Source organism: Gymnodraco acuticeps, unplaced genomic scaffold (assembly GCF_902827175.1).
Source record: "Gymnodraco acuticeps unplaced genomic scaffold, fGymAcu1.1, whole genome shotgun sequence".
Classification (NCBI taxonomy): domain Eukaryota; kingdom Metazoa; phylum Chordata; class Actinopteri; order Perciformes; family Bathydraconidae; genus Gymnodraco; species Gymnodraco acuticeps.
The window spans coordinates 40,001-54,978 of NW_022989969.1; the positions used below are offsets into that span (position 1 = coordinate 40,001).

Consider the following 14,978-nt stretch of genomic DNA (forward strand, 5'->3'; position numbering starts at 1 on the left):
CAGCCATGTAACACAAATTTAAAATGCAGTGTTTAATGTAACGGTATGAGTTCCGATATAAAATACAGTTGTACACCTCTCTCTGTGTGTCTTTATGACGTAACGACTAGTCGACTGCTATTTTGAAAAACGTGTCGACTAGTAAATATTGGTAGTTGTGAAACCCCTAACACACACACACATATCAACATCATCAGGTACACACAGACAGACACACATTTTAAGCCCTTCTCCCAAAGCAGTGTGTTTATCAGGTGTGGTGTAAGAAGGTCTTCTCTCAGTAACTGATGATGATGATGATGTATATTGTGTTCTTCCTCAGCTCTCTGTCCATGAACCCTAACCTGCTGCAGCTGAATCTGAGCGGCTGCTCCGGCTTCTCTGCTCCTGCTCTCGCTCACATGCTGAAGTCCTGCAGCAGGTCAGACACTCTGCTCTGTTTCACTTTAGAGCTGATAACTTCAGCAGAGGGGGAAGTAGTGGAGTACAAATACTTCGTTACCGTACTCAAGTACAAATACTTCGGTACCGTACTCAAGTACATTTTTCTGGTATCAGTACTTCACTCCACTACTTATTTTTCTGACGACTTTTTACTTTGACTTCTTACATTTTGAACCCAAATACCTGTACTTTCTACTTCTTACATGTTGAACACAAATACCTGTACTTTCTACTTCTTACATGTTGAACTCAAATACCTGTACTTTCTACTTCTTACATGTTGAACTCAAATACCTGTACTTTCTACTTCTTACATGTTGAACTCAAATACCTGTACTTTCTACTTCTTACATTTTGAACCCAAATACCTGTACTTTCTACTTCTTACATGTTGAACTCAAATACCTGTACTTTCTACTTCTTACATGTTGAACTCAAATACCTTACTTTCTACTTCTTACATGTTGAACCCAAATACCTGTACTTTCTACTTCTTACATGTTGAACTCAAATACCTGTACTTTCTACTTCTTACATGTTGAACTCAAATACCTGTACTTTCTACTTCTTACATGTTGAACACAAATACCTGTACTTTCTACTTCTTACATGTTGAACTCAAATACCTGTACTTTCTACTTCTTTCATGTTGAACTCAAATACCTGTACTTTCTACTTCTTACATGTTGAACTCAAATACCTGTACTTTCTACTTCTTACATGTTGAACTCAAATACCTGTACTTTCTACTTCTTACATGTTGAACTCAAATACCTGTACTTTCTACTTCTTACATGTTGAACTCAAATACCTGTACTTTCTACTTCTTACATGTTGAACTCAAATACCTGTACTTTCTACTTCTTACATGTTGAACCCAATACCTGTACTTTCTACTTCTTACATGTTGAACTCAAATACCTGTACTTTCTACTTCTTACATGTTGAACTCAAATACCTGTACTTTCTACTTCTTACATGTTGAACTCAAATACCTGTACTTTCTACTTCTTACATGTTGAACCCAAATACCTGTACTTTCTACTTCTTACATGTTGAACACAAATACCTGTACTTTCTACTTCTTACATGTTGAACCCAAATACCCTGTACTTTCTACTTCTTACATGTTGAACTCAAATACCTGTACTTTCTACTTCTTACATGTTGAACACAAATACCTGTACTTTCTACTTCTTACATGTTGAACTCAAATACCTGTACTTTCTACTTCTTACATGTTGAACTCAAATACCTGTACTTTCTACTTCTTACATGTTGAACTCAAATACCTGTACTTTCTACTTCTTACATGTGAACTCAAATACCTGTACTTTCTACTTCTTACATGTTGAACACAAATACCTGTACTTTCTACTTCTTACATGTTGAACTCAAATACCTGTACTTTCTACTTCTTACATGTTGAACTCAAATACCTGTACTTTCTACTTCTTACATGTTGAACTCAAATACCTGTACTTTCTACTTCTTACATGTTGAACCCAAATACCTGTACTTTCTACTTCTTACATGTTGAACTCAAATACCTGTACTTTCTACTTATTACATGTTGAACTCAAATACCTGTACTTTCTACTTCTTACATGTTGAACCCAAATACCTGTACTTTCTACTTCTTACATGTTGAACTCAAATACCTGTACTTTCTACTTCTTACATGTTGAACCCAAATACCTGTACTTTCTACTTCTTACATGTTGAACACAAATACCTGTACTTTCTACTTCTTACATGTTGAACACAAATACCTGTACTTTCTACTTCTTACATGTTGAACTCAAATACCTGTACTTTCTACTTCTTACATATTGAACTCAAATACCTGTACTTTCTACTTCTTACATGTTGAACTCAAATACCTGTACTTTCTACTTCTCACATGTTGAACTCAAATACCTGTACTTTCTACTTCTTACATGTTGAACTCAAATACCTGTACTTTCTACTTCTCACATGTTGAACCCAAATACCTGTACTTTCTACTTCTCACATGTTGAACACAAATACCTGTACTTTCTACTTCTTACATGTTGAACACAAATACCTGTACTTTCTACTTCTTACATGTTGAACTCAAATACCTGTACTTTCTACTTCTTACATGTTGAACTCAAATACCTGTACTTTCTACTTCTTACATGTTGAACTCAAATACCTGTACTTTCTACTTCTTACATGTTGAACCCAAATACCTGTACTTTCTACTTCTTACATGTTGAACTCAAATACCTGTACTTTCTACTTCTTACATGTTGAACTCAAATACCTGTACTTTCTACTTCTTACATGTTGAACACAAATACCTGTACTTTCTACTTCTTACATGTTGAACTCAAATACCTGTACTTTCTACTTCTTTCATGTTGAACTCAAATACCTGTACTTTCTACTTCTTACATGTTGAACTCAAATACCTGTACTTTCTACTTCTTACATGTTGAACTCAAATACCTGTACTTTCTACTTCTTACATGTTGAACCCAAATACCTGTACTTTCTACTTCTTACATGTTGAACTCAAATACCTGTACTTTCTACTTCTTACATGTTGAACTCAAATACCTGTACTTTCTACTTCTTACATGTTGAACCCAAATACCTGTACTTTCTACTTCTTACATGTTGAACACAAATACCTGTACTTTCTACTTCTTACATGTTGAACCCAAATACCTGTACTTTCTACTTCTACATGTTGAACTCAAATACCTGTACTTTCTACTTCTTACATGTTGAACACAAATACCTGTACTTTCTACTTCTTACATGTTGAACTCAAATACCTGTACTTTCTACTTCTTACATGTTGAACTCAAATACCTGTACTTTCTACTTCTTACATGTTGAACCCAAATACCTGTACTTTCTACTTCTTACATGTTGAACTCAATACCTGTACTTTCTACTTATTACATGTTGAACTCAAATACCTGTACTTTCTACTTCTTACATGTTGAACACAAATACCTGTACTTTCTACTTCTTACATGTTGAACACAAATACCTGTACTTTCTACTTCTTACATGTTGAACTCAAATACCTGTACTTTCTACTTCTTACATATTGAACTCAAATACCTGTACTTTCTACTTCTTACATGTTGAACTCAAATACCTGTACTTTCTACTTCTCACATGTTGAACTCAAATACCTGTACTTTCTACTTCTTACATGTTGAACTCAAATACCTGTACTTTCTACTTCTCACATGTTGAACCCAAATACCTGTACTTTCTACTTCTTACATGTTGAACTCAAATACCTGTACTTTCTACTTCTCACATGTTGAACCCAAATACCTGTACTTTCTACTTCTCACATGTTGAACACAAATACCTGTACTTTCTACTTCTTACATGTTGAACTCAAATACCTGTACTTTCTACTTCTTACATGTTGAACACAAATACCTGTACTTTCTACTTCTTACATGTTGAACACAAATACCTGTACTTTCTACTTCTTACATGTTGAACTCAAATACCTGTACTTTCTACTTATTACATGTTGAACTCAAATACCTGTACTTTCTACTTCTTACATGTTGAACACAAATACCTGTACTTTCTACTTCTTACATGTTGAACACAAATACCTGTACTTTCTACTTCTTACATGTTGAACTCAAATACCTGTACTTTCTACTTCTTACATATTGAACTCAAATACCTGTACTTCTACTTCTTACATGTTGAACTCAAATACCTGTACTTTCTACTTCTCACATGTTGAACTCAAATACCTGTACTTTCTACTTCTTACATGTTGAACTCAAATACCTGTACTTTCTACTTCTCACATGTTGAACCCAAATACCTGTACTTTCTACTTCTTACATGTTGAACTCAAATACCTGTACTTTCTACTTCTCACATGTTGAACCCAAATACCTGTACTTTCTACTTCTCACATGTTGAACACAAATACCTGTACTTTCTACTTCTTACATGTTGAACTCAAATACCTGTACTTTCTACTTCTTACATGTTGAACACAAATACCTGTACTTTCTACTTCTTACATGTTGAACCCAAATACCTGTACTTTCTACTTCTTACATGTTGAACACAAATACCTGTACTTTCTACTTCTTACATGTTGAACACAAATACCTGTACTTTCTACTTCTTACATGTTGAACACAAATACCTGTACTTTCTACTTCTTACACTTTGAACACAAATACCTGTACTTTCTACTTCTTACATGTTGAACACAAATACCTGTACTTTCTACTTCTTACATGTTGAACACAAATACCTGTACTTTCTACTTCTTACATGTTGAACACAAATACCTGTACTTTCTACTTCTTACATGTTGAACTCAAATACCTGTACTTTCTACTTCTCACATGTTGAACACAAATACCTGTACTTTCTACTTCTTACATGTTGAACTCAAATACCTGTACTTTCTACTTCTTACATGTTGAACTCAAATACCTGTACTTTCTACTTCTTACATGTTGAACTCAAATACCTGTACTTTCTACTTCTAACATGTTGAACTCAAATACCTGTACTTTCTACTTATTACATGTTGAACTCAAATACCTGTACTTTCTACTTCTTACATGTTGAACTCAAATACCTGTACTTTCTACTTCTTACATGTTGAACCCAAATACCTGTACTTTCTACTTATTACATGTTGAACTCAAATACCTGTACTTTCTACTTCTAACATGTTGAACTCAAATACCTGTACTTTCTACTTCTTACATGTTGAACTCAAATACCTGTACTTTCTACTTCTTACATGTTGAACACAAATACCTGTACTTTCTACTTATTACATGTTGAACTCAAATACCTGTACTTTCTACTTCTTACATGTTGAACTCAAATACCTGTACTTTCTACTTCTTACATGTTGAACCCAAATACCTGTACTTTCTACTTCTAACATGTTGAACTCAAATACCTGTACTTTCTACTTCTAACATGTTGAACTCAAATACCTGTACTTTCTACTTCTAACATGTTGAACTCAAATACCTGTACTTTTACTTCTTACATGTTGAACTCAAATACCTGTACTTTCTACTTCTTACATGTTGAACTCAAATACCTGTACTTTCTACTTCTAACATGTTGAACTCAAATACCTGTACTTTCTACTTCTTACATGTTGAACTCAAATACCTGTACTTTCTACTTCTTACATGTTGAACTCAAATACCTGTACTTTCTACTTATTACATGTTGAACTCAAATACCTGTACTTTCTACTTATTACATGTTGAACTCAAATACCTGTACTTTCTACTTATTACATGTTGAACTCAAATACCTGTACTTTCTACTTCTTACATGTTGAACTCAAATACCTGTACTTTCTACTTCTAACATGTTGAACTCAAATACCTGTACTTTCTACTTCTTACATGTTGAACACAAATACCTGTACTTTCTACTTATTACATGTTGAACTCAAATACCTGTACTTTCTACTTATTACATGTTGAACTCAAATACCTGTACTTTCTACTTCTAACATGTTGAACTCAAATACCTGTACTTTCTACTTCTTACATGTTGAACCCAAATACCTGTACTTTCTACTTCTCACATGTTGAACTCAAATACCTGTACTTTCTACTTCTAACATGTTGAACTCAAATACCTGTACTTTCTACTTCTCACATGTTGAACTCAAATACCTGTACTTTCTACTTCTAACATGTTGAACTCAAATACCTGTACTTTCTACTTCTTACATGTTGAACTCAAATACCTGTACTTTCTACTTCTTACATGTTGAACTCAAATACCTGTACTTTCTACTTCTCACATGTTGAACTCAAATACCTGTACTTTCTACTTCTAACATGTTGAACTCAAATACCTGTACTTTCTACTTCTAACATGTTGAACTCAAATACCTGTACTTTCTACTTCTAACATGTTGAACCCAAATACCTGTACTTTCTACTTCTAACATGTTGAACTCAAATACCTGTACTTTCTACTTCTAACATGTTGAACTCAAATACCTGTACTTTCTACTTCTAACATGTTGAACCCAAATACCTGTACTTTCTACTTCTAACATGTTGAACTCAAATACCTGTACTTTCTACTTCTAACATGTTGAACTCAAATACCTGTACTTTCTACTTCTAACATGTTGAACTCAAATACCTGTACTTTCTACTTCTAACATGTTGAACTCAAATACCTGTACTTTCTACTTCTCACATGTTGAACTCAAATACCTGTACTTTCTACTTCTTACATGTTGAACTCAAATACCTGTACTTTCTACTTCTCACATGTTGAACTCAAATACCTGTACTTTCTACTTCTCACATGTTGAACTCAAATACCTGTACTTTCTACTTCTAACATGTTGAACTCAAATACCTGTACTTTCTACTTCTAACATGTTGAACCCAAATACCTGTACTTTCTACTTCTCACATGTTGAACTCAAATACCTGTACTTTCTACTTCTAACATGTTGAACCCAAATACCTGTACTTTCTACTTATTACATGTTGAACTCAAATACCTGTACTTTCTACTTCTTACATGTTGAACCCAAATACCTGTACTTTCTACTTATTACATGTTGAACTCAAATACCTGTACTTTCTACTTCTAACATGTTGAACTCAAATACCTGTACTTTCTACTTCTAACATGTTGAACTCAAATACTTGTACTTTCTACTTCTTACATGTTGAACTCAAATACCTGTACTTTCTACTTCTTACATGTTGAACTCAAATACCTGTACTTTCTACTTCTTACATGTTGAACTCAAATACTTGTACTTTCTACTTCTTACATGTTGAACTCAAATACCTGTACTTTCTACTTATTACATGTTGAACCCAAATACCTGTACTTTCTACTTATTACATGTTGAACTCAAATACCTGTACTTTCTACTTCTAACATGTTGAACTCAAATACCTGTACTTTCTACTTATTACATGTTGAACTCAAATACCTGTACTTTCTACTTCTAACATGTTGAACTCAAATACTTGTACTTTCTACTTCTTACATGTTGAACTCAAATACTTGTACTTTCTACTTCTTACATGTTGAACTCAAATACCTGTACTTTCTACTTCTTACATGTTGAACTCAAATACTTGTACTTTCTACTTCTTACATGTTGAACTCAAATACCTGTACTTTCTACTTCTTACATGTTGAACTCAAATACCTGTACTTTCTACTTCTTACATGTTGAACTCAAATACTTGTACTTTCTACTTCTTACATGTTGAACTCAAATACCTGTACTTTCTACTTCTCACATGTTGAACTCAAATACCTGTACTTTCTACTTCTCACATGTTGAACTCAAATACCTGTACTTTCTACTTCTTACATGTTGAACTCAAATACCTGTACTTTCTACTTCTCTCATTTTCCAAACAGCTGGTTCCTTTAGTCTGAATGTGTGTTTGATGCGTGATCATTATTCTTTAGAGTCATTGCGTGTCTATTGATTTGAACACGATCCGTGTATCCATCATTTCCTGGTCTTCTCTAAAGAAGAGGGACCAATGGAAACGTTGTCATGTTGCCGTTGTTCAGCATGGAAACATTCATTAGCTAACAATGACATTATTGTTCTATTAATATAAAGGGAGGTCAGGTACTCTTTAAAGCAGCTGCTAGTTATGGGTACTTTTTACTGAAGTACATTTCAAAGCTCTTTACTTTTACTTGAGTAAAGAAGTTTAGTCAGTACTTTTAAACACGAGTATCTGTACTTCTACTTGAGGAATGGATGTGTGTACTGTTGCCCCCCCTCCTCACGCTCTGTCTGCTCCTCTCAGGATAGAGCAGCTGAACATATCGTGGTGTGAATTCGACAACGATCACGTGAAGAGTGTTGTTAATAATCTGAACCCTGCTGTCACTCACCTGAACCTCAGCGGGTACAGAGAGGGCCTCGCACTGGAAGGTGAACATCCGACAGATTCATTACCATGCCAGTATTTATTGTAGGGGGGGGAGGATTGAAATGAAACCCTCTTTTAACACACGACGTGTCTGTTTCAGATGTGAAGGTGCTGGTGACCAGGTGTCCAAATATTCAAGCGCTAGATTTAAGGTGAGATATTTTTCATTAATATTCAGTAGATGTAGTGACCCTAAAAATGAACATAATGTCCCAGTTCGTCCGCTTATTGGTTTATCATTAGATCAGCATGAAGAGCTTTAAATAACTGCACTTCTCAGTAGTTTGAGTGTTGTCTGTGTGTAATGAGCTGTTGTACTTTAGTGACAGCACTCTCCTGATGGCCGACAGCTTCCCGGTCCTCAGACAGCTGAAGGGTTTGCTCCATCTCTCTCTGAGCCGCTGCTACCACATCCACCTCGCTGCTCTCACGTGAGTCTCCTCAAAACCAGCTCCTAACCACTTTCCCTTCATCTCTGAGAAATGCATGAATGTATTAAAAGAACTGGATATAGCATCGAGAAGGCTTGTTTATTCCTATGAGGGTTGCTCAAGCATTCATTCAAAAAGCTGCTTGGTTCCCCTAGTCCTGATCTAACTTCAGGGTTAACTCGGGGTTTCGGTCCTACGACGCTAGATCTCCATGGTAACTTATGCTGAGCGGCTAACCTGGGGGGTATACTACGAATCTAGTTCAACCTATCCTGGATATGTTTGAGTTAGCCGGTTGGCCTAATCCAAAACATACGCGCTCTCGCTAAACTGTACTACGACGCTGGCTATCAACTCGTTCGCTCAAGCCAGCCGTGTCCTATCTAGTTAGGTGCGCGATCACATGAAAGGGGTGGTATCTGGAGCATTCGACCAATCACAGACATGGAGAAGCGCACTGACAGCGCAGCGTCATACTTCCTGAATGAAAAGTCAACTATAATATTAGACATATGAAGAAGTTAAACTTTAAACATCCATGACTTAAACACTTGATCCAGGATCAAAGCCACAGAGCTGCACCTGCAAGGTGAACACAGCTGGGAACAGAACAAGTGTTTGAATGCGTACATTAACAGGTTTATGATATCACTGCCCGTCTAAGACACCATCTGACTTTAATTACATTTGACTCCAGTGTTTCGTCAACTTAATGTGTTGCTTCAAATAATACTTCTGCATCCAGTCTGTGACACTGTGAGTGTTGCACGGCCAGATACGGCTCAGCTGACTCAGATCAGGAGATATGTGATACATGTGATATGAACGATAATGGGACACATCGACGTCTGCACTCACAGTGACTGTAGGCTACGTAATGTTACTTTAATCCGGTTACTTATGTTGTGGCAGATATTTAATTAAGCTTTCTTAACATAATAGTATAATAGTCAGATTGCTCTGAACATGGGAGGTGATATTCTATTCATTTTCACGTTCACACAGTCGGTGATTTTGGCCGGCCGTCTTTCCTGCAACGGCAGTTTAAACTGTATTTCCTCCGCACACTGAGCTCTGATTGGTCAGCAGGCGGTGCTTTCACTGAGTTGATCTCTTATCCTGGAACCTATCCGGCTTCGGAGCACAGACTAGGTTCCAGGATAAGTTACCATGGAGATCTAGCCCGCTAAAAAGTGAACCAGCTTCGTAGTACCGGAAATCCCAGAAGTTATCTTGCTAAACGAAAATCCTGCTTCGTAGTATACCCCCCAGGTCGGGACCAGGTTAGGTTGCAGGCTAAGAGCTCAACTCAGTGAAAGCACCGCCTGCTGACCAATCAGAGCTCAGTGTGCGGAGTTTAAAGCGATCAAGTCATATTACAGGAGAAAGGAAATACAGAAAAACTGCCGGCAAAAATCACCGACTGTGTGAACGTGAACATGAATAGAATATCACCTCCATCTTCAGAGCAATCTGACTATTATAACATTAGCGTTAAGAAAGCTTAATTAAATATCTGCCACAACATAAGTAACCGGATCAGAGTAACATTAAGTACAGTCCGCGTCATATCACTTCATAATGTATCACATATCTCCTGATCTGAGTCAGCTGAGCCGTATCTGGCCGTGCAACACTCAGTGTCACAGACTGGATGCAGAAGTATTATTTTAAGCAACACATTAAGTTTCATGTAAACGCGCACTCAGCCGGACGGAGAAACCCTGGCTTGAGTTACCGAGCTGATAACCAGCGTTGTAGGACCGCTTAGCGAGAGCGCGTGTGTTTTTAAGGGTTAGGTAAGCCGGGTGACTCGAACATATTTCGTAGTACAGGCCTCAGGGGTGTCAAACTCAATTACTTCTGATCTACCTAACCATATTTATATTTACTACTTTTTTTAATGCTATTTTCTTTCTATTGCGATGTTTACATTTTGGAATGTTAGCTTCTAGTCTGGAATGACCCTTGAAACAAACCTTCCTCTCTCTCTGCAGGGACCTGGGCTCCATGTTCCCTCTTCTCTCTCTGCTGGACGTGTTTGGCATCGTGAACGACGGCCACCTGTCCTCTCTGAAGAAGGAGCTTCCTCGCATCAGCATCAACTCCAGACCGTTCTCCAGCATCGCCCGCCCCTCGCCCTCCTCAGGCCTCACCGGCGGCTTCATGTGGAACAGGAAGTGCCAGCTGAGGTTCAAACTGTAGCCGCCATGTTTTTCTAAGTGAGTGAGTGTCTGTCCCATGTCCCATGTTTCAGAGTGTCTGCTGCTGCACATGTTGTTAGTGTTATCTGGCGTAAAGAGGTTAAAGGTCACTTTAAGGCGGGATGATTCTCTATTTAGAAAAGTCAGATTTTGACGTTGACTCCAGTTCTTGTTGGAATGTTTTAACACAAACGTTTGATGGATTTTTGAATCAGTTTTAGGTTCTAATAATGTTTATTTAAAAATATTTTGTAAGGGAAACGTGGTTTTAAAGACGCAATGGAAATGAATGGTGTCCTTTTTAAAAACTTGAGACAATTGTTCTCGGGAAATAATGAGGTGGTTTTAAAGAGTTCAGAAGATTGAATGTAAAATGATGAACTTCTCTTATCAGTGCATTATGTCACCGTATTTTCACTGCATTCTGTTGATCATTAATGTCGGATGTGAGTCTTTACAGTAAACCACTGAATGCACTAACTGTGTCTGAGTTTGCTTCATTTCAGCTAATCCTCCTGCTACACTTATTATTTCCCTTTTTTTGTGGGATATTGGATTTTGAAGGATTACTTTTGTCAATTAAAAACATGTCTACTAAATGATAGAGCCGTCATGACTTTTCATAGTAACTAATATAACAATGTTCTGTATGTTTAGTGCACCAGTAAAGCATGACGGGGAAAACTGAAGCAGCTAAATGACATTAATTTCATTATTTATCCAACCGGTCTTCTCAGGAGAATGTTTAATATTCTGAGCATATTAAAAAAGCATTCTGCAGTGCACGGGCCCGGACTGGCCATCGGGAGGACCGGGAGGTTTCCCGATGGCCAGGCCTGCTGGCCTGAGGATTATTTTTGTTATGTATGTATTGTGAACGCAACGCTGCGCAAATGTGTCAGCGGCGTGTCTTATATATGCAAGCCAACATGTTGGCTAGAAAATTCTCTTGGTGTTCAGATAAGGTTAAGGTGAACCTCTTTAGAGCTTATTGCGCTCCTCTCTATACTGCCCCCTTGTGGGTCAAGTATAAGAAGGCGAGCCTCAAGAAGCTCCAGGTTGCATATAATGACTGTTTGCGTATACTGCTTAGAAAACCAAGGCGGTGCAGTGCAAGTGAAATGTTCTGTAACGCACGAGTCAACACGTTCCATGCTCTTTTGAGAAATCTGATGTACAAATTCATCTGTCGATTGAATGTTTCTCATAACTCTGTCATTATGCTGCTGTCAAATCCGTGTTTCAGTGCTGTACGATACCAGTCACCTCTGTGGAAACATTGGTATCACTGCCTTTTTTAATTTATATTTGAGTGTTGTATGTTTTTGTAATAATGGACCAAGAGTCTCTTTAAATAAAAAAGATGATGACTCTGCCTCACAGAGGGTGACTGGCTGTCTCCATGATGTGGCCTGCCCACATGGCCACTTTCATACAGATCATACAGTACACTAATGCCCTCGATTGGTCTCGTGTCATTCAAGCTCGGGAGGGTGTGTGTGTGTGTGTGTGTGTGTGTGTGTGTGTGTGTGTGTGTGTGTGTGTGTGTGTGTGTGTGTGTGTGTGTGTGTGTGTGTGTGTGTGTGTGTGTGTGTGTGTGTGTGTGTGTGTGTGTGTGTGTGTGTGTGTGTGTGTGTGTGTGTGTGTCGCGAGAGAGAGAAAGTGCGCGCACCGCTTACGTGTATTGTTGTTGTTGTTAGCATCTGGTGCTAGCTAGCGGCGCTAACGGAATGAGCTGTCAACAAGGTGGAGGAGAGTCCTCTGCTGTCAGACTGAGAGGCTGATAACTACAGCTCAGGTGAGGTAAAGGACTCTGAGTGTTTAGATAGTTAACTTAGTCCAAGTTATCTCAGTGGGTCTCAAACGGTTTGGTCACATATTTCCAGTTGAAGGGGAGTGATTAGCAAAATATGCATGAATAATTAAAACAATTTTTTAACTAGGTGAAAAAAGGTAAGATCCACTTTTAAAACTTGAGAGCTAAAACTAGTCTTTGCTGCTGCCTCAAAGAGGAGCAGGGGGAGACAGGAGAGGCTGGTTCAGGAGCCCAGACACACTCACAACTATAAATGAACCAAAAACAAATAAACCAGTTTCAATGTTTTTTCATATTGGATATGGTATGTTATTGGTTATGGCCATGTTCTTATGATTATTGAAATGTATACAGTTCTGTTTCATATAGGTGTTCCCATAGATCTAGTCTCTTTATTTCCCCCTCAAAGTGCACCAGATTGATGCATTTAAGTCCAACATTAAAACAAAATCTTACCGGGGGAGCATGCCCCCGGACCCCCCTTGAGGATTTGAGGTCCACCTCCACTTAAAATATGTTCACATGGATAGGTTCCTAAATAGAATTGCAATTTTTTTTTTAAATAGTAACCCATGTCCATGTTTATTCTGGGGTAGTAGATTTAAAGTTTAGGGCTATCGCTATGGGCAGCCAGCAACGCTGTAAATATTGACAAATAAATCCAGGAAAATGGCACAAAAGAAAACTGGTAGTGGCCTGGCTGGGTGTATAATTCCCGGCCTGAATTATTGTTCCAGTCCGGCCCTGGCAGTGCACATTAAAGGATTGATTATCCTAATCACAGTTAGCTGCAGAGTTCCCGTTAGCCTGTAATTACCGGACTATGACCGGTCAAATATGCTGAAGACCGGCAAATCTAAATATCTCCGGTCAAAATAATTTTCCTTCAGCGCAATACTGCTTTAGTTGCGCCACTTATGTGACAGACAAGAAGAGTCCATTCTAATGTCTAACACTTAATGTGGAGAAAGAGATGCCCTGTATGGGTTGGATGTGCGTTGATCTGTTGGTAATGCCTCGGGGTTCCGGTGGGCATGTAAACAAATGCATAATGCTGCGCCAGGCCCGGCTCCAGGATGAAATGACTGAGGGGGCGATTTCTTTTCTCTCACAACAACGAAAAATACTGGCAATGTAATGAATTGACACATCAAGCTTTTTTCCTTCTCACTGCTCTACAATCTCTTTGCTTCTTTATTTTTATTCCGGATTGACCCCTCGTTCTGTTCTTTTCCTCTGATCTTTAATAACAGATAGTACAGTATTAGATGGCTGCCCTTTGGTTAACAGACTAACATTGATTTCCTCAATTGGCTCTGTAATTATACCATAACCTTTTCTCCTCTACCCCTTAACTCGTCTTCCTATACAGATTTACTTACTATCTATCTAGAAACATGTATCTGGTTGATTTTTTATTTCCAGGATTGAATGTTCAGACCAAGGCCTAAAACCTGGCCTTTCATAAGAAAGTGACTAATATATAAACCAAATATAATATTGGATAAAACACAACACCAAATGGACAGACTCAGATTAAAAGTCCCCTGATTTGTCTCTAGTCAAACTGCCATGAGAAAAATCAAATCAATGTTCCACAATCCGCCACTAGATGTCGCTCATTGCACCAATACGGTTTATATAATACAGATTACCACAACAGAGCTGACTGTGCAAATGCATTTACATGACAATACATCTAATCTAAACTAATGTAATATTCAATCCCATACTTGGCGATTGACAACATACATTTGTAACTTACCTCGTTTAAGGGTCATTCCAGAATTGGAGGACATTTCATGTCCCCCATATAAAAAATCTAATAATCCATGCCCAGAATGCTAAAACATGCACTTGTTTTAAACATACATGTATTGAGACAAAATGTATATAAAATTGTAGAAAAAGTGGTTTCAAAATATTATTTAAATGGTCAAATAGCTCTCGAACATCCCCTAAAATGGCATTTTTCTCTTGTCTCCGCTTCTTGGTGACCAACTTGCGTCAAATATAACATTTAAAATAGGGATTTTATTTACTTTTTTTGGTATGTCTCTTGTAATGGTAAAATCAATTTGTTAAATCATAAACATATTTAGATAACAGTAATTTCGCACAGAAGTTG

At 37.5% G+C, this 14,978-nt stretch overlaps 1 protein-coding gene across 2 annotated transcripts in view; it reads left to right on the forward strand.

Annotated features, from left to right (window-relative positions):
* Nucleotides 1-11,718, forward strand: part of skp2 (S-phase kinase-associated protein 2, E3 ubiquitin protein ligase) — a 17,957-nt gene extending 6,239 nt beyond the window's left edge. For both annotated transcript variants that reach the window (XM_034210775.1, XM_034210776.1), the window contains exons 6-10: nt 323-421; nt 8,274-8,401; nt 8,500-8,551; nt 8,723-8,830; nt 10,828-11,718. In XM_034210775.1, the coding sequence (XP_034066666.1) occupies nt 323-421; nt 8,274-8,401; nt 8,500-8,551; nt 8,723-8,830; nt 10,828-11,035 (595 nt within the window). In that variant the 3' untranslated portion in view covers nt 11,036-11,718. The remainder of the gene's footprint in view (nt 1-322; nt 422-8,273; nt 8,402-8,499; nt 8,552-8,722; nt 8,831-10,827) is intronic.
* The last annotated feature ends 3,260 nt before the right edge of the window (nt 11,719-14,978 follow it).